This window comes from Rhinatrema bivittatum, chromosome 1, assembly GCF_901001135.1.
Source record: "Rhinatrema bivittatum chromosome 1, aRhiBiv1.1, whole genome shotgun sequence".
Lineage (NCBI taxonomy): Eukaryota > Metazoa > Chordata > Amphibia > Gymnophiona > Rhinatrematidae > Rhinatrema > Rhinatrema bivittatum.
Genome location: NC_042615.1, coordinates 713,862,775 through 713,883,533, shown reverse-complemented (window position 1 = coordinate 713,883,533; position 20,759 = coordinate 713,862,775). Strand labels below are relative to the sequence as shown.

The following is a 20,759-nucleotide window of genomic DNA, read 5'->3' as shown; positions in this document are numbered from 1 at the left end:
TGCTGTGCCCAGTGTGGTAGAAGCAGCTAGACGCTACCATACCAGGCACAGCAGTAGTTTAATATGGCAACCAAAAATGTCAGTTACATTTTACATCTGTCTGACTCAGGAGTTAAATTTCTCCTAGGACAAGCAGGATGATAGTACTCCCACATAGGTGACATTGGATGGAGCCCGGCACAGAAAGCTTATGTCAGAGTTTCTGGAACTTTGACTAGGCTCACTGAGTGTGCCCAGCATGCCCTATACCATGCAACCACGCAGGGTTCCTCTTCTGTCTCTTATTCCTCGGAGCTATCGCCTTGCAGTTTCGTGAGCTCTTGGCTTTTTCCTTGAAAATTGCCTTGGAAACATTTCACTGGTTATTTCCGGTTTTTCCATGTTTCTATCAACACTGGGTCCCTCTTGGTTCCTCACTGTATGCTCCTTAGTCAGTTTTTTTTGTCGTTCTCGGTAAGTGTCTTTTTCACTATCGTTCCCCCTGTGGCGACAGTGCTTCTGTTCTCGCCGACTTCAACCGCCCTCCATCACCACTCATGTTTTACTTCCCTTCTTTTCATTCATCATGACTTCGTCCGGTTTTCGTCAATGCCGCCAGTGCCCAAGGATCATGTCCATCATGGACCCCCACGAGATATGTGTCCTCTGCCTCAGGGCATCACATGATGTCCGGGGTTGCCACATGTACGCCAGACGACCCTTAAGGGACATTGTGCTCAACTCGATAAGATGGAGAAACTCTTCGGGTAGAGAAAGTCCAAGCAATCGACGCCTGTATTGGCGGCATCTGTACTGATGGACCTTTGAGCTGCACTGATGGACACCACGCCATTGTCATTGGCAGGGCCTTCGGTTCAGTCTATGCTGCTGGCAGATAGGGGTGCCGGAGACTGGCCCCTGTCAGTTTCTTCCAGGTCAGGTTCATCATCGACCTCAGCACCGGGAAAAGATAGGGCCGAGCACAGAGGGAAGCCGAGGAAGCATTGGCACTGGTCACCTTCGATGCATGGTGTCTGGCTCGGGGAGGCGCTGGTTCCTGCTGGAGTGCCCCCAAAGTGACCCTACAGCAAGGAATGCCAATCCTCTATCTGTGCCGGCAGTCCATGATGGTCTCCACCGGTCCTGGTGGCAGTCGTTGATCCACCTCAGGGATCTGAGGAAGATCTGTCCACCCCTCCTGCCTCCCAGTTGGTGTTGGCATCAGCAACTTTTGAGAAGGAGCTGGAACAGTAAGTCCAGGTGGCAGTGGATTGAGCACTGCAGGGTATTGGACCTGTGGCACTGACTGTACCGATGCCAGTATTATCCATTCTGGAACCGCTGCTGGAGCGGCTGTGTACCCTTTGGTTCGTTATGACCCAGGTGTCAGTTCCTGGGAAACCATTATGCCTGGCGGGGCACCAATGCTTCCCCCGACCAATACACAATGGTTGTTGTCTGTTCCTCCGAGGAGGAAGCTCCACTAAGGCCGGCAGGGACCCCAAGGCATGTAGCTTCCCATCCAGCTTTGTCGGCACGAGTGCTACCAGTGCTTATGCCTCTGGATGAAGGACACGCACCTAGGACCCATCCCCTGTGGACTGCAGTGAGAATGAGGCTCCTTATAACCCCTGGGGGGATGACATTGCAGATTCCTCCTCAGTTGACAGAGGAGGATACCAGGCACAAAATGCTGGAAATCTTCCAGTTCATGGAGGTTCCTAAGAAAATCGTTATGGTCCCTGTGCACAAGATCTTTAAGGAGTTGTGCTGAGGATCTGGGAACACCCCCCTCACAGTACCTCCTGTGAGCAAAGAAGGTGGATGGGGTTCACCTCATCCAGAAGGCTACAGGATTCGATAAACATCAGCTGCTGCACCAATCGGTGGTAGACTAATCCATCCTCAAGAGGGCCAAGTGCTCTTGGACCCACGCCTTGGTGCCTCCAGGGGAAGGGTCACAGGGCAATGGATGCTCTTGGTAGGAAAGTATTCCAGGGAGCCTTGCTCATCGCCTGCATCTCTTCCTACCAGCTCTACATGAGCCAATACTCTTGGAACCTCTGGAAGCAGGTGCAGGAGGTGGCCGAGCAGCTGTCTCAGCAACAGCAGAGCATCCTCATGTTGCTGGTGCATAAGGGCCTGGAGTGTGGAAAACATGAGGTTCATACAACCTATGATGTTTTTGAAATGGCATCAAGAGTCTCTGCAACGAGAATCAGTGCCCGCAGAATGGCATGGCTGTGAGTCTTGGATCTCCAACCAGAAGTACAGGAAAGTCTCGCTGACTTGCTGTGTATGGGAAAGAATCTCTTCAGAGATAAGGTGAGGGATGTGGTAGCCCAATTGTGGGACCACGATAAAACCCTCCAACAACTCTTCGCCAACACTTCCGACCCACCCTCCTCAGCTAGGAGGTCAACGAGACAGGGTCAGAGGAAATCTTTCTACCGCCAGAGGAAATACTATCCTCCAGCCCCTTATTCCCATTCACAGCGAGTGAGCTCCTGCAGCTGTCCCAGGCAGCAGAGAGATCCCAAGCTCCAGCTGGTACCCCAGTCAAATCCTGGGATGAGGTGTAAGCCAGCCACCTTGTACCCAAAATGCTGGGGAAGCAGGCTGTGATTCTTTACAGATCAGTGACCCGTATAATCTCGGACCAGTGGGTTTTGTCCATCGTCTGACAAGGATACCAGTTAAACCTATTGGGTGTCCCACCAAATTGTCTTCCATGCCTGTCTTGAGGACCAGTAGTGCATCAGGAGATACTGATAAGGGAGCTCTCTGCTCTCTTAATGGCTAGAGCGATCAAACCTATCTCACCAAATCAAAGAGGGTACTTTTGATTCTAAAGAGAACAGGAAGACTCCATCCCATTCTAGACCTGAGAGCCTTGAACAAGTTTCTAAAAAGAGAAAAGTTCAAGATGATTTCCCTGGGCACCTTGATTCCTCTCTCTCAAAAAGGGAACTGGCTATACTATCTCGATTTGAAGGACGCTTACACTCACATCAAGATCCCAAGTCACAGGACGTGTATCAGTTTTCTGGTGGGAAAACAGCACTTCCAATATAGTGTGTTGCAGTTGGGGCTAGCTTCAGTCCCACGTGTCTTTACAAAATGCCTGGCTGTGGTGGGGGTGCATCTCCACAGGCTGGGAGTGCATATTTTCCCTTATTTGGATGATTGGCTGGTCAAGAGCACATCTCAGGCAGGAGCCACTCAGTCCATGCACTTGACCATTCGAGAGTTGGAGTCACTAGGGTTCATCATCAACTACCCAAAGTCCCATCTCAGCCCGCTACCTCAGTTGGATTCAGTAGGAACCCTTCTAGACACGGCTCAAGCAAAAGCCTTCCTGCCACATTCCAGGGCGGTCACCTAGACTCCATAGCGGCTGTGATTCAACAGAGCCAGCATGTGTCAGTTCAGCACATGTTGAGGCTGTTGTGCCATATGGCCGCAACTGTCCACTTTACTCCCTTGGCACATTTGCACATGCGCAGAGCCCAATGGACACTGAAGTCGCAGTGGCACCAGGCCACGCAGAGCCTCCAGGGTCGCATTTGAATTACCCCGTCTTTCTGCGACTTGTCCTGGTGACGGGTACTCTCAAATTTGGAACAGGGATTATCTTTCCAAAGTCCCCATACCCAAATTGTCCTAAGCACAGATGCATCCACCTGAGGTTGGGGAGCTCATGTAGAGGAGCTCAGCACCCTGGGTCTCCGGGTGATCAGATATGTGCTGTGACCTTTTAGAGAACGGCTCTCCAATAAAGTTGTCCTGATCCAAACAAAGTAGCTATGTGGTATATCAACAAGCAGGGAGGCATGGGTTTGTATCTTCAGTGTCAGGAAGCGGCCCAGATCTGGTCCTGGGCCCTGTCCCATGGGATGGTGCTCAGGGCCATGTATCTGGCCGGAACAGAGAACGTGATCATAGGCAGACTGAGTTGTGCCTTCAGACCCCACAAGTGGACTCTGGAAAAAGGTGATAGCGAACTGTATCTTCCACCTCTGGGGAAGCCCAGATATGGATCTGTTTGCTTCCCTCAGCAACAGAAAGATGACTCTGTTCTGCTCCCTATACAGGACAGACGGCAAACCAGCCTCGGATGCCTTTGGCCGCCATTGGGGCAAGGGTCTTCTGTACGCGTATCCACCATTCCCTTAATGGCAAAGACTCCCTTGAAGCTTCACGAGGGCAGAGGGACTATGATTCTCATAGCCTCTTATTGACTGAGGCAGGTCTGGTTTCCACTCCTTCGAGAGTTGTCCATTCAGAAACCAAGTGGTCTGAGGACTTCCCCAGAACTCATCACATGAGACAGAGGCAGGTTGCGGCATCCCAACCTCCAGGCTCTGTCACTCACAGCCTGGATGTTGAGATGTTAATTCTGCAACCACTCAGTCTCTCAGAGGATGTGTCTTTAGTCCTGGTGGATTTCAGAAAGCCTTCCACTAGAAAGTCCTACGAACTGAAGTGGAGGAGGTTTTCTGTGTGGTATGAACAGAAGGCCCTGGATCTGTTCTGCCCCACACAAAAACTGCTTGATTACTTTCTACACCTATTGAAGGCAGGCTTGAAAACTAACTCTGTTAGCGTTCATCTGAGTGCAGTTGGAGCATACCACCATGGTGTAGATGATATGCCTATCTCTATACAGCCTATATTTGTATGTTTCATGCGGGGCCTGCTTCAATTGAAGCCTCCCATAAGGCCTCCTGCTGTGTCTTGGGAGGTGCTAGCTCAGCTGATAAACTCATTTTTGAGCCGCTGTGATTTGAAGTACCTGACCTGGAAGGTCATATTTTTGGTGGCGGTCATCTCAGTTTTTTATGACAGGATGGTCTTGTGTACACATCCTAAGTTCCTGCCTAAAGTGGTCATGGATTTCCATCTTAACCAATCAATCGTCCTGCCAACATTCTTTCCCAAGCCCCATTCGCACCAAGGCAAACGAGCACTGAACACTTTGGACTGCAAGAGCCTTAGCCTTCTATCTGAAGCGGACAAAAGCCCATAGACAATTCACCCAAATTTTTATTTCTTTTGATAAGAATAGGTTGAAGGTTGCTGTTGCCAAACAAACACTATCTAATTGGCTAGCAGATTGCATCTCCTTCTGTTATGCTCGGATGGGACTGCATCTTTGGGGTCATGTCAAGGCTTATTCTGTCAGAACCATGGCAGCGTCAGTAGCCCACTTGCGAGCAGTTTCCATGGAGGAGATCTGCAAGGCTGAAAATTGGAGTTCTCTCCACACATTCACATCACATTGCTGTCTGGATAAGGATGGCTGACATATGACAGTAGGTTCGGCCAGTCCTCAAGAATCTCTTTGAGGTGTGGAACCCAACTCTCCCTGCCTATGGCCCATTGTTTGGGTTCAGGCTGTTTTCCCCCTCTGTTACTAACAGTACTGTGGTTGTTGTGCCCATTGGCACCTGGTTGGTCTCTGTTGTGTTGGGGAGTAGCCTGTAGCTAGGGATTCACCCATATGTGAGGTCTACCATACTGCTTGTCCTAGGAGAAAGTTGCTTACCTGTAACAGGTATTCTTCTAGGACAGCAGGATGTTAGTCTTCACAAAACCTGCCCACCACCCCACAGAGTTGGGTTTCTCCTTATATTTTCAATTTTATGTACTTCTATGTTATAAGACTGAAGAGGGACTCCGCATGGACACGTGGTATAGGGCATGCTGAGCATGCTCAGTGTGCCTAGTCAAAGTTCCAGAAACTTTGACATATGTTTTCTATGCTGGACTCCATCCAATGATGTCACTCTTTTGTGAGAACACCTGTTACAGGTGAGCAACTCTGCTTTCCAGCATTAAGAACATGTGCTTTAAGCAATCTGCCCTCTAAAACACCTGCTTGCATTGCAGAGGAATAGCTAATTCCTTCTTTTATATGGAATTTGCAGGCACTGGTGCTAATCTTAGCATTGGTTTTTATTCCTTTTTTAGCACATATTTTATAGGAGTTAAAAACCCCTGTTACATAACAGAGTTAACTTGTGCCAGAAAAATGCAGGCTAAAATGGGAGTAAAACCCTATGCTAATTAGCACCCCTTATTACATAGTCTCCTCTCTGAATAAATTGATAGTATTGACCCTCATCTGAGTCCCCTGTTCAGACTAATACATGCAGAGCATAAACAATACAGAGACTAGTGGCCCCTTGACTAACAGATTTATTGAGGCATAAGCTTTCAGGGATGAGAGTCCCCTTCATTGAATGCATCTGTCATTTTTTTGCTACTACAGATGAACTGTTGCCCCTGTGGGTATAAGTGTAGTCTAATTGATGGGATTCCAGTGAGGAGCTTTAAAAGGGAAACAAGTATATTTCTTTGATTTTTAAGTGTTAAAGTTAAAACAAACTAAATGTATTAGGACAAACCAAAGACCTAGAAACAACACCAAAGAAGAAAATGCTTGGAGCTAAGTAACAGGCAAGTTGGCATTTTGAGCAATCTAAATGTAGGACTGCTTTAATTATCAGCCTTTCATATTGTTAGTGCTTCACACTTAATGTTAACGGTAAACTACACTGGTTTGGTATTGTCATGCTAAATGTCCGCAGGAAATTCATTCTCACGCTTATAAACACAAGGAAGAAGGCATTGACTGGCACCTACCTAAAGCAGAAAGGAGCAGGGTTCTAAATATTGACTCATTTTCACCTTGGGAAGGTGTAGGCAGAAAGTAAATGAGTAGAAGTATTGTAACCAACTATATCATTGCAGACTGGTATATCAAAGGCTTTATTAAAATAGTATTTCATCAATTAATAAATCTTAGTTTGCATGGTTTTCAAGTTACCTTGGTTTGCCACCACTCACAGAGCATTCAAATAAAGTCTTGAGGTTTAAACAAGTGGTTTGTTCTCATTAGTGTCCAGAAGTTCTATTGGACTGGGCAGTAGGGTGTTGTGTAGAATCTTGCTTTGCGTATCCAGTCAATACAACAATTAGGAATTCCACTTGGGTATTACAAGCCATCATCTTGTGACTACTATATTGGTTGCCTCTACCTCCACTTACACCCAGTTTGAGGTGTGGAGGGTGCTGACCTCTGGAGAAGAGCTTGCAGGCAGGTTGTGCTGAGTGTAGGACTAAGTGCATACTCAGTCTCCATGGTATGCACGGACTCCCTCTCAATGTGTTCTTTGTTTGGAAAAGGAAATGAATACCAGAAGAAGAGGGGGCAAGGATTGCCACAGGAGCTGTAAGTGCATGCCAGCTGAGTTCCAGATTCACTATTGCCTTCCTGCTGGCTCTACTCCACAGAATGTCTGTGCCATGGTGCTGAACAGTGAAAATGAGTAGGGGAGGATAGAAGAGGAGTTGGAAGTAGGATAGGGTGGGGTGAAGAGGTGAGGAGTTGAAGTGCAGTTGCACGAGTTGTTTTCTTTCTACTGATTTGAATGGTCACATGAGCACTGCAGTGAATTTCAAACAAAATCTGTTGACATTGCTGTTAGCAAAAGATTGCAATCTTAATCTAGCCCAATGTTTAAAAACTGATTGTCTGTAATTTTAAAGCAATTTATCCTGGCCCCTGTGCCTGAATGTGTTGGGCAAAGATGATAGACTCTGCCTAATAAATTTGGGTTGCATGGTTCATTTATTTTATTAGCCTTACATATCTTTAAAGAAACACAAACCAAACCTATGAGAGAGAGGAGGCTGATGCTCCACCTATTTGTTAGAAATGTCACCTTGATAATATTTTGCAAGTTTGAAATTTGTTTTAGTTGCTTTGATTGTGCATTATTTTGAAAAATAACTTTGCCTAGAGAAATTGATAACATTTTATATCCCATGGAGAAAACTAACAATAGAAACCACAGGGCTCTGCATTGTAAGAATGAATTCTGAAAAGATGGGCCCATGTCAATTGCAGGATACTTTCTTTGTGTATTTTTTTTTGTCTTGGAATAATGTGGGTAAAATATGCATTCAACAAGGATCCAAAAAATGAGTTTTGATTGCCATTAGGAGGAGAGAATTATGGAGGTCAGTTCTGTGAATATAACCATTTGTGTTCGTCTGGACTTGTAATTATAAAGTCAGTTGCATCACCCATAAGAGGAAATTTATAGGACAAAATGCATTAAGTATAATAGGAGAAAAACCACAACATCAAAAGGAAGGAAATGTAATCAGGAAGAGCAAAATCCCATTGTCACACTCTGCCATCCAGCATTTATTTTTCCTGTGGCATACCTCACATTGAGGTCACCAAACATTGTTAGCTACCATAGAGTCCCAATCACTGCTGTCCTACAGGTCCTGTGAATTAACTAGTGGGTGATCAGTATTCAATGAGATCTAGCTGGCTAAGTAAGGACTTGGCCGGCTAAATCAAAGCCAGGCTGACTAAATTGAGTCACCTGAATTTAGCAGGTGAAATTGTGAGCGGGCCTGGGAGAGGGTTTCCAAAAGGGGAAAAAAGGTGGCTAGTGCTGGACAGCCACATTTAGTCACCCTTTCGTAGTCTTAAATTAGTCTTACCACCTCCCCTTCTGTTTCTTAAATTTTTTAAATTTCTTTGGGCTGATCTGACCTCTCTTCCCATTCCTTAAATTGTTGTAATAGCCTCTGCCTTCCCTCCCAGCTGTTAAAATTGGCCCTGGAGCCAGCCAAACCCCTTCTTAGCCTCCATCCCTCCTGTTCCTAAGATACTTCAAATTGGCCCCAGGGTTTGCCAGATCCCCATTCCTTCTCCTTACCTCTTTCTCATTGAGAAAAATGGCCTGTAACAGTGATTTTCCCCCCAAAATGAAAGGCTGCAAGGGAGAGAGGAAGATCCCTGGTGGCGCACACTCCTTTCTGGGGAAGCAGAGAGGGAGGGGAAATTCCCCTGCCATGGGCCAGTTTTTCAGCAAGGAAGAGATCCGGCCATTCCCAAGGCCAGTTTTCAAATATGGAAGGGAAGAGAAGTAGAGATCCTGCTGGTCTCAGGTGAAATTATAACAATTTAAAACAAGAGGAAGAGAAGATAGAGACACTGGACCTGAACCTATTTTAACAATGTATGGGGGGGGGGGGGGCAGAAAAGGAAGAGCTGAATAGTTCCGTGGCTAAGGGGGTGTGTGTTGTTTGTTTTTTGGGGGTTTTTTTGGTGGGAGGAAAGGGATTATAAAGTAGACTTAGCTGATTAGTGATGGATTTTCAGCACTAACTGGCTAAGTTCAACAGGGGAACCCAGCCATACTAAATCTAGTTAGTCAAATTGATTGCTAGATTTAGGGAAATATTCAACATAAAACCTAGCCAGTTAGTGTAGCTGAATATCCTCCTAATAACTGGCTAAAATTAGCTGGATCTGGTACCCGCTCATTGGGTCTTTGAATATTTTCCTCTCTGCATTAGCCTTATTTTTAACCCTGACATGTAGTTTTGTTTCATTTAGCGCTGTGGTCTTTGTTCCGCATTGCGTTATTTACACACATAAGCACTTTAAGTACTCATTCCTCTCTAAACTGGATTTGTAAAAATTGTTCTTTTTTTATCCCTCTGTATCCTGATCTGTAAATACTGATCAGAAGAACTTGTTAAAGATTTCTGTCTTCTGTTGGTCCCCCTCATCACTAACCACTCATCCTTTCTTCCCCTCTTTGGTTTTTCATGTCTCCCTCATATCTAAAGAAGAGAACAGCATTTTTCTTCCATTTATTGATCGGGCAGTATTCTCCTCTGGTTCTTTTCGAACTACTCTTCCTTTATTTTTCCTGATTTTGTTACCATTTATACTGATTCCTTAAGGAACCACAGTAGTATTTCCTCCTCTTGCTGACTTGCCTTTTACAGAGATTTGTTACCTTAGCTTTTATTGCTGCCCACACTTATTATTATTATTATTATTTTTATATTCCGCTTTTCACACTTTATTCAGCACATCAAAGCGGATTACATTCAGGTACTGTAGGTATTTCCCTATCCCCAGAGGGTTTACAATGGAGGGTAAAGTGACTTGCCCATGGTCACAAGGAGCAACAGTGGGATTTGAACCCTGGTCTCTTGGTTCATAGCCCGCTACTGTAACCACTAGGCTACTCCTCCACTCCACTCCACTATATGATCTATAAAAGGCTATACATTAGGAATGTATCTGCTGAAAAATCCTTAACTGGGCAAGAAAATTAGTATTATTGTTCACTGGTACCCTTCAGATCTTGGATGCCCGATAGCAATCCTCTTGAAGTCAGCCCTCCAGAAATCCAGGTACCTGTCTCCTTAGTGTGGTTTAGGTCAGAATCTAATACTGAGCCACACAGTAAGATGATTACGAGACTGGGTTTCTTTCCCCTTACCATGAGGTCGGTGATAGTCTCTGTTTGCCAGTACTAGGTCCAGCATAACTTCCCCAATCATTTGAAGTTATCTGCCAGCAGAACCTCACATTTGTTTTCCTTTTTTTTTTTTTTTATTTTACCATGTGTCAGCAAGTCCGAATCCCCCTCTTTCTCTGTGCTGGCCATCTGTTTGTTGATCCCAGATGGAAGACTCCTGGATGAGATGCGTTCACGGGTTCTGAGAAGTATTGGCACAGCAGTATCTGCATTTATGCAGCACATCTGCTATTGTGAATCTTGCAAGGGCTTTCAGTAGCTATAAAAAGTAATATTGTCTCAATGAAATGAACGAATGGAAAAGGATGTGGGGAGGGCGGGGCCTTGATGACTTTGTTGTAAAGACCATTTGCTGGTACTGCACCTTTAAGCTTTCTCTGGTGCCACTTATTGTGACCTCTTTTTTTTTTTTTACCATCATTTTAATTTGAAGTATCCTTTATTCAGATAAAATAGATGCATAGCTGTATATGTTCTGCAGTTTGTGTTATCTGGTTTTATAAAATGTACAATCTCACATTTAAAGGAGCTTGTAACAGTTTGTTTTCTGAAAAACAAAAAAAAGTTTTTAGTGGCTTGTAGTTTATTAAAACAGGTCAGTAATTAGGAGGAGGGAGTTGATTCATTGTGCTTGTCCTTGTGGTTAGATTTTTTTGGACTGCTGGTTCCCATTGAAGGGACTCTTCGGAGTACAGTTTAAGGCTGCATTGCCCCCTCACTAATTTGCCCCTGTTTTTTGCCCCCAACAGAATAGAACTGAATGTGATAGTGCATGTAGGAAGCATTAATCTGTGCATATATCTTTTGAATGTATTGTCATTTTATTTGCATTTTTGTGCTGCAAGCAAAGCCCCATTTCTTTTATTTTGCGTCCAGAGAATGCAGTCTGTCTATTTTATTTATATCTTGCATTTTTGAAACACTCAATTTCAAGGACGCAGGGCTAGGTACAAATTAAGAGGGGACATTTAAAAACTGCAAAAGACATGCGTACAGTTCCCCAGCACAGATTCACCTGTGTGCTGTTTCAGATTGCATGTTAATGTTAGCTTTATACTGCATGTTATGGTGCTACCTTGTTTGTTTATTTAAAAAAAAAAAGTTTTCTTAAAAGGTTTAATAGCTTGCCTTCCCCTCTTGGATACCTACTGCTGACAACTAGCAGGACAGCTGATTAAGATATGGAAATTTAGTGAGCATTAACACCAGTAATGCATCCTACTCTTACATATCAGTCTGAAGAAATCTGGAATTTTGTGGTTGGACAAAATATGCATATTAAGTTTTCTTTGCTTTCTATTTTCAGTGGCTGTGAAATCTCTAAACTGTAGAATATTTATGAACAGCTAAGAACTGATCTTTTCTTATGTCGTTTTACAAATAAGGAATATGTGCTTTCTCTACAGCTGGACCATATAGCGGTTTGGGTGAAATCATCCACCGAGAGAGCGTTCCCATGCACACATTTGCCAAGTATCTCTTCACCTCGCTCCTACCTCATGATGCTGAATTGGCATACAAAATTGCACTGAGAGCAATGCGGTATGTATTTACAGTTCAGCAGGGAAGAGGCATGACAGAAACCTGTTTTTGCTCAGATGTGGAAAATATATATATATTTTTTTTTATTATTATTATTTATTTAATTTTTATTTTTTTTTTTGTATTCTGTTGATGCATAATAATTTCCAGGCCCGTGCTTGGAAAATGAACTTAAATCTCCAACTAGGCCTCTTGTCTCCAAGGTACAGCAATAGGGAGTGTGAGATGGGAGCCAAACAAAAACAGAAGGGGGGGGGGGGAGGAGTAGGAATGAGTATATTCATATTTATGTTTTCACTGAAAGTCCTGGGAGATAAACAAGGAATTAAAGCTCGTCAAAAAAATGATAAAACTGATTTAGCAAAAGAGAGCATTGTACCCTATCTTTATAAAATTGTGAGGGAAAACTTGTGTGTGAGAGCTGTTCACTTTCTTTCCAGCGGGAAAAATTCTATTTGGCCCATTGGCATGCTGACATTTCTAATTTAGAAATGGAATATTTTTCATTTGAAATTCTGCATCAGATGACTGTTTCAGGCAGTGTTTAATCAGAAGCCAGCTTCAGCGGAAACCTTGCTAAATAATTCATTGCTTTTTGAGAATGAGATTCTTGAAAATGTGAGGACTAATAAATAAGCCTGACTGGATCTAAATGAGGCCTTCAGATCTGCTGGCGTTGCCACATTTACACTGTCATTTCACAATTCATCACTAACCACCACCATGGAAACCTACAGTTAAAACCCACACAACCTGTTTGTTCTTGTGAGCTCATACAGCAGGCAAAGGTAGGGAAGATTGAGTGGTGTGTCTGTCTAGCATGCTGTGCTCTCGGTCTCTTTACTTGTCTGGTTTATCACAGTCATCCACCACCTGTCAGAACGTTAACCATTTGGTACATAATCTAACAGTATGTAATAGAACCATTGGTAGGTGCTCAGAATAGTAAACAAATTCAAAAGGGTATGGGAGAAACACTGTAGGGCCCCTAAAGGCTAGAGGTTGGAAATGAACAAAAGGTGCATGGGGGTGACCTACATGGAGTGGCAATTAATACCCTTAACAGAGGGCATGGGGATAACTATCCTTAACCAGTTAGCCTTGATGATTGTGAATCAACTGCAATATCGCTCTCTGCCTTGACAGCGAGGGGAAAAAGGGGACTTGGATTCAGAAGACAGCCGGCACTGGACCTCAACATTTATGGTCCACAGTACTGTTTCGCAGACTTCAGGGATAAAGCACAGGGCTGCTTCTGTGGCTAAGTCCAAAAGCAAAGTATGTTCAAGCAGCATGGTCTGAATTATCAAAAAGGTTGCTTACCTCATAAAAATGTTGCTAGCAATAATTTTATGGGTCAACAGTTGCTGGATTTTGATTGTAAACATTGCTATCGTTAAAACGCATGGGGGTAACCTGCATGGAGTGGCAGTTATGACCTTAGATAGTAACATAGTGATGGCAATAAAAGAGCAAATGGTCCATTCATTCTGTCCAAGTTTCTTATGTTAGTAACTGCAGCTCCGTGCAGGTTACCTCCATGTATTCTTTTCTTTATTTCCAAACTATAGTCTTTAGGGATCCACAGTATTTATCCCATGCCCTTTTGAATTCATTTACTGTTTTCATTCTCACACCTCTTCCAGAACAACATGACAGGCATCCACCACACTCTCTGTGAAAAAATATTAACTGATGTTGGTTCTGAGTCGCCCCCCTCTGGAGTTTTGTATCTGGACCCCTAGTTCTACAGTTTCTTTTCCAACAGAAAAGGTTTGAAGTTATTGCATCATTACAACCTTTTAGGTATTGAAGGTCTATATCGTCTCTCTCCTACATCTCCTCTCTTCCAGGGTATTCAGATCTTTCAGCCTCTCTTCATAAGTCATTTAATACAAATCCCACACCATTTTGGTTGCCTTCTTGTAGATCGCCTCCATCCTGTCCTTATTTTTGAGATACAGGCTCTAGAACTCAACACAGTACTCCAAAAGGCCGATGCAATATCGGCGTGCTTTAAACAAGTGCTCATGGCTGAGCGCCCGCTCCCTTAATGCATGCCAATCCACCTCTCCCGGGCGCCTGATTTAATATTTAAATTGGGTGTCGTGGTAAAAAGGCGCTAGGGGAAATTGTGCACCCCTAGCTCCTCCTTGGCAGCGAGTGACCGGGAGAGGTGGCTGTCAGCCAGTTAGGAAAGCGGACACTCAATTTTAGAGCGTCCCTTTTCCTAACCTTTGCACAACCACAGCTTAGGAAAATGGACGCTCATTAATTGTGTCCCTTTTCCTAACCTGACTACTGGCACCCCCTTTTTTTTTGGGAGGGGGGCATTTCTAATTTTTTATCGCCACGATTTTAAGTCAGAGGAAGTACAGAAAAGCAGTGTGTTCTGCTTTTCTGTACATTTTTTGGGCTTCTCCAAAATGAATGCCTGCTTGGGGCACGCGTTAATTTTGGTGAGTGAAAATGTGTCGGGCACACTTTTTTTTTGCATTGGGGGAAATAGATAATAGCCTTATCAACATGCATTTACACGTGATGAGCGCTATTACCTACACACGTGATTGAACGAGCGTTTTGGATGCGCTAACCCCTGTTTTGCATGGGAGGGTTATGAACATGTGTTGAGCCATGTACTGCAGCCAAGCGCACAGTATTGCATCAGCCTGCGAGTGAGGCCTTGCCAAGGACCTGTAGAAGGGCATTATCACCTCCTTTTTCCTGCTGGTTGTTCTTCTCTGTGTAGCCCAGCATTCTTCTGGCTTTAGCTGTCACCTTTTCACGTTGCTTCGCTGCCTTCAGACCTCCAGATGCTATTAGCCCAAGGTCCTGTCCCAGTCTGTGCACATTAGTCTTTCACCCCACATCACATACAGCTCTTTTGGATTACCACACCCCACTTCTTGGCATTGAATCCTAGCTGCCAAATCTTCGACCACTCTTCCAGCTTTCTTAAATCACTTTTTATTCTCTGCTCTTTCAGACATATCCATGTCTTAGTATAATCCGTTAATAGACACATTTTACATTCTATCCCTTTTGCAATGTCGCTCACAAAGATATTGAACAGAACCAGACCCAAACCGATCCCTGGGGCACTCCACTTAACATTGTTACTCTTCATAATAGGTTCTGTTTACCATCTCACGCTGAATCCTGTCAGTCAACCAGTTTGTAATTCACTCCATCACTTTGGCGCCCACTCCCAATCTTAGTTTATTCACGAGCCTCCTATGTGGGACCATATCAAAAGCTTTAGTGAAATCCAAGTAAATCACATCAAGCTTTCTTCCTTGATCCAACTCTCTAGTCAGCCAGACAAAAAAAAAATCAGGTTTGTCTGGCGAGATCTTCCCCTGGTGAATCCATGCTGCCTCAGGTTCAGCAACCTACTGGATTATAGATAGTTCGCTATCCTTTCTTTCAGCAGATTCTCCATCAGTATTCTCACCAGTGAGGCGAGGCTATCCACCCTGCTATTTCCAGCCGCCTCTCTTTATCCCTATCACCAAAAAGAAGCAGAATGCAGAGAAATAAAGTAAATTATTGCTAATGCAGAAATGGATGTATGAGAAACATATACAAAACTGAATATAGAAATGGCTGTACATAAAGAGGAAATTATTGTCCCGTGCACATTGTTGTACCTAGTAAATAGTAATGTTCTAGTAGCCATGTTGGTCTTGGAAAATGGAATCTTTGTAATGAATACTTGTCATTAGAGCAATAAAAGAAAATTCTGTAGTGCATGACCAAGTCCCCCCTCTCCCTTCATATTCTCAGATAACATGAAAATATACATGAGCTATTTAATTGGTCCAATGAAAGCTATTACAATCTACAAAAATTATACTGCAATAGAAGATGTTGGTATAGAGTAGGGATGTGCATTTGTTAATTTTTGTGCGTCCATTCGTTTCGCATGTAAGCATGTTATATAATGAACAAACAAATATTACATGCCAGGAGCAGGCGTTAATAGATGTGCACATCGAAAATAGAATAAAAATAAAAAATTTTAAAAAAATTGACGATCTGGCCCATCACACGAAAACAGACGCCGATAAACCCGGCGTTGGTTTTCGTGACCAGGTCGCTGAAAACCAACCCCGAGTTTTTCAGCATCTGTTTTCATGGCTGTCTACCGCAAAGGAAAACAGACGCCGATTAAAAACCAACACCGAGTTTTTCGGCGTCTATTTTCGTGACGTAAGGGCAGAAGCTGATGGTGTGGATGGTGCGGCGGGTCAGACTGCGCAGCTCATGGAAGCTGTACTGACCTTTGAGCAGGGTCGTGCTCACCAAGCCCTCCTTCAGGTGGCAGGAGATGCCAGGGAACTTGCGGCTGTGTTGTTGGCCAGAGCCGGTAAGTTGGTCGAAACAGACGCCGATAAACCCGGCATCTGTTTCCCTTACTTCCGTACGGCAGTCACGAAAACCGGCATGACCGGTGTATGGCAGTCACTGTAGCAGCTCTCGCCAGGCAACGCTGCGCTTCCACACGCTCCTCGGTTCTGTGTAGCAGCCAGAGCCCGTGGGCTTTGCAAACCAGCGATAAAAGTGCCATTTGCAGGCGGGTTTCACTCGGAGCATCGTTACTGGGTTGTTTTGCTTGTCAGAGGTCCCGAACCCTTGCTGGGAGGGCGCAGCTGATCCTGGGTTCGTTAGCAAGGATGTGTTAGGGTCCTAGCGCATCCTTGCTAATGTGACCACCTAATTTAAATATTGTATGGTGCCCCCCTTTTGGGACGCCTTGCACGCGTTAAGAGAACGACAACTTTGACTCCACTAGGCCCTGATAGAAGTGGTGAGTTCCCTCAAACAGAGGAAGCTGCGGGTCAAAGTTTTGTAGAAGATCTAGGAGGGCAGATGGGGAACCTGGTTATTAAGGATTTCAAGAAACCAGACACAGTAACTCTTGATTCTCTGTGGAAATTGGTTGCCTCCTATGGCCCCATGTTTCAGGGGCTAACGAGTTAGCTGAATTTGTTGTCTGGGAAGCTGGACAAAGTATCCCAGGAACATGATACCTTATTGCAGGAAAACACCAACAAGATATTTGAATTACAACAGGAGGTAAAGTCGAAGCAGAACATTTGCTACATGTTAATTCAAGTCAAACAAGTGATTAATAGAAAAGTGGAGCTCAGAGAATAGACTGAGGAGGCTAAATATAAGAATTCTGAATTTCCCTAATATTATAGGGGAACGGCCTCAATTAACACTGAGAAAATACATGCTAGAAGTGTTAAAAAATACCAAGTGAAACTTTACCATCTGTGAACAAAGTCTATTTTCTGTCATATATTAGATCTGGAGAGAGAAATGTACCACAGTTTGATTTAAATAATCTGACAGAGTTCTTGGAATCTTCAGTTGAAATATTTGAGAGAACGACATTACTAGTTTCTTTGGTAATAGAATCAGATGTGAGTTTGGTGATGAAATCTTATTTTCATCATATGGGAGAAAGTTTTATGGGATAGCGTGTCCAAATCTTCCCCGATCTACCTAAAGCAACGCAAGAGAGGAGGAAAGCCTTTTTCGATGAGACAGGAATCCAATTTACTAGGGGCAAAGTTTCTTCTTAGATATCCATGCAAGTGTGTGGTTACCTATAAAAAGGATTTATATATATTTAATGCCCCAGAACAACTAAGGGTGTTCCTAGATTCTAGAAAGAGGGTTATGTTAACTTCCTCTGCTATAGAGGATCAAGTAGAACAGTAGGTCAGTTTGTTAATGGTGGTAATCTATAGAAACATAGAAATGATGGCAGAAGAAGACTGAACAGCCCTTTTTTTTTTTTCTTCCTTTTTCTCTCTCACACCTGTTACTCTTGGCTTCCAGTACCCTCCAGCCCTATTTCCCCTCCACCCCACCACCAATGCAGAGAGCATCGCCGGATCTATGTAGCTTGTTAAAGCATAGGTTTGTTTGAAATAATATTTTCCTTTCAGACTCCCTTTTTTTCATTTCTTCCCCCTCAAAGATACAGATTATGGCTAAAAAAAAAGAATAATTTGATTTGTTTTGATGTTGATGGAAAATTGTGAATATATTTGTTTCTGTATTGCTGAGCAAAGTATTCTTTGTAAAATATGTAAAACTGCAAAAAAGAAAAAGGAGAAATATCTCTGAATCTTCTAGTAGACAAGCTAGAAAGGGAATATTTTGGGTATCAGTATTTGAAGAAAAATAGATATGCATATATTTGAAAACATGAGAATAAAGGCTTCAGAATCATATGGATTATACTCAGGATTATTCAGAATTAGCAAAGTGTTTATAGACTTCTTCATAGTAATTAAAATATTCTTAATCTCCTCCAACGAGGGAGCTAGGACTGAGGTGGTTAGTGGGGTTAGATTATCCATCTTGATTCCTACCTCCAGGAGTCCTTCGCCATCTTTCTGCTGTCCCGGGCGTTGTTGTGCCTGCTCAGAGTGGTTCCTGGAACCTGCCGAACTCAGGTTCTCCGAGGGTGTTCCCTCCACTCCTCTCTGGTTACCACTCGCCATCAGAAAAGACTGCCCGAGTGCCTCTGCACTCACAGAGCGTTTCCTGGGTGGCTCCGGTAATGTTGGAAATCCCGGGCTTAACGAGATCTCCGAGGTCAGGAGGCTCGGCAGCTGCTCTCTGTCTGCCCCAGCGACCAATTCTTCCGGGTTCATCATTGGCGTCCTCGTAAAGGCTTCATCTATCCTTGGTTGTAGAAAATGTTCCGGTGTAGAGGTAATCTCACGGACACGAGCCTTCCTCTTAGAATGAGGCATTATAATCTCCAAGGAAAAAATTTTTTGTGAGAATTGCTCGTGTAGAAATCTCCTTCTCCCGGGAGCGAAGCCCTCACAACCTCACAGCTCAGCGGCCATCTTGGGGATTTTGCCTTTAAAAAATGTCAACTTGGTAAATGTTGAGCTTTCAGTTTAAGATTTGTAGTATGACAACTGGAATAATTAATGAAGCAAATAGCACTGTCTTACGAAAAAGAAAAATAGGGCTCTAGTAGAATTTTTTTTTTAATGATACAGAGAATAGAAACCATTGAAATAGAGTTGTATTATATACTTGGATTTTGCTAAAGCATTTGACAGTGCACTTGTAACTTTCTGAAGAAGGTTAGAATGACAATTATGTGGGGGTAGAAGAAAGGGAATCAGAAATTGGTTAGATGCATACACATTGCAAATAATGGTGAAGAGCTTTTTAATAGGAAGTGGAGGTGAACAGGAAACAGAATTCAGTCTGTTTTTAATATACACGATTAGTCTAGGAGCGCATATATAAAATCTTGATGTGTTGCAGTTGTTACAGAAATGAGCTGTAGTTATTAGAAATTTGAGACGAACTTGAATAGATTGTTGGTTTGGGCAAATAGCAGATAAGCACCATTTTAGACAAAATCAAGGCAGTGGAAGCAGGTTTCTGTGCTGAGGCTGGCTGGTAAATTAGCACAGTTTACTACTGAAAATGATCTAGTGATTGTTGATCATTGGGCTACCAATGCTGATACAATCTCTTGGGCTCCTTGTCTTGATTGCGCATGTCATGTTTTAAGTGTGTCTTTCTAACCTTGTAGCACTTTGAAGCTTTTTAGAAGTTGTTTAGCTGTTGCTACGGTATAACTACTTGTAAGATTAACTGAGAATTTGTCATTTAATAGACTGGCAAATGAGATCAAAATCCACAGGGGGCTGCCGTTCAAAGCTCTTTTTGGCCCCACTTAAAGCGTCCTGCTTGAGTTTCCAGTTGATCTCTGGCATTGCTAGGACAGCTGCAAGGGAAACAGGAAGCTGGAATATGATTTCAAGCTGATGGCAGTGTGACTAACAGCTACCCAAGCAACACAGAGCATGTTAGCTATCATGTGCTTGCTATACAATATCTTAAAGAAAGAAAGGTTTCTCGCCATTACATGCTCAGAAAGGGATACTTAAGAGAGGATATAGAAGTGCTAGAAACGGTACAGAGAATAATTAAATTAGAGCAATGAAACCTTTACCATCTAATGGATGATTAAAGTGGGCTGAAATTGTTTGCTGTTGGAGGGAGATGGAGGATGTTGTTTGCTTATAAATGCTAAAGGGTTCAGTATATGGATTAGACAGACATGTTTACGTCCGGTAATATGGAAAATGCAGGAAAACTACATTTGAAGCTATAAAAACTGATATTTAAGTTTTAGTCTAATGAACTGTTTTGGGTGGCCAAATTATGGGTCATGCCTATCAAGGTGTTATATATGCATCTGCTTTAGGCATTTTATGAGAAAATTGGATGATTTCCTAAGCATAGTGTCTGTGTAAGGTTATGGTTATTATAATACATCAGAGTATGACAGAACAGAAAACCCAGAGATCTGATACTCAGGCCACCTGCAGCCTAATATAACTTTTAAATTGCTGGAAACGTAATAGTAATTAGACTTACACATTTTCAAAAGTGAATACTATGGGGTAGATTTTCAGACGAGCGCGAACAGCCTACTTTTGTTTGCGCTCCAGGCGCAAACAAAAGTACGCTGGATTTTAGTAGATACGCGCGTAGTCGCGCGTATCGGCTAAAATCCTGGATCGGCGCGCGCAAGGCTATCGATTTCGTATAGCCTGTGCGCGCCGAGCCGCGCAGCCTACCCCCGTTCCCTCCTAGGCCGCTCCGAAATCGGAGCGGCCTAGAAGGGAACTTTCCTTTGCCCTCCCCTCACCTTCCCCCTCCCTTCCCCCACCTAACCCCCCCCCCCCCGGCCCTGTCTAAACCCCCATCCTACCTTTGTCGGGGGATTTACGCCTCCCGGAGGGAGGCGTAAATCCCCGCGCGCCAGCGGGCCTCCTGCGCTCCGGGCCGCGACCTGGGGGCGGGTACGGA

General features: G+C 43.8%; 1 protein-coding gene across 1 annotated transcript in view; it reads left to right on the top strand.

Moving 5' to 3' along the window:
- The window catches only part of ZSWIM6 (zinc finger SWIM-type containing 6), a 357,080-nt gene that overhangs the window by 309,173 nt on the left and 27,148 nt on the right, over nt 1–20,759 (top strand). The window contains exon 10 of the mRNA XM_029576468.1: nt 11,753–11,888. Coding sequence (XP_029432328.1) covers nt 11,753–11,888 — 136 coding nt within the window. The remainder of the gene's footprint in view (nt 1–11,752; nt 11,889–20,759) is intronic.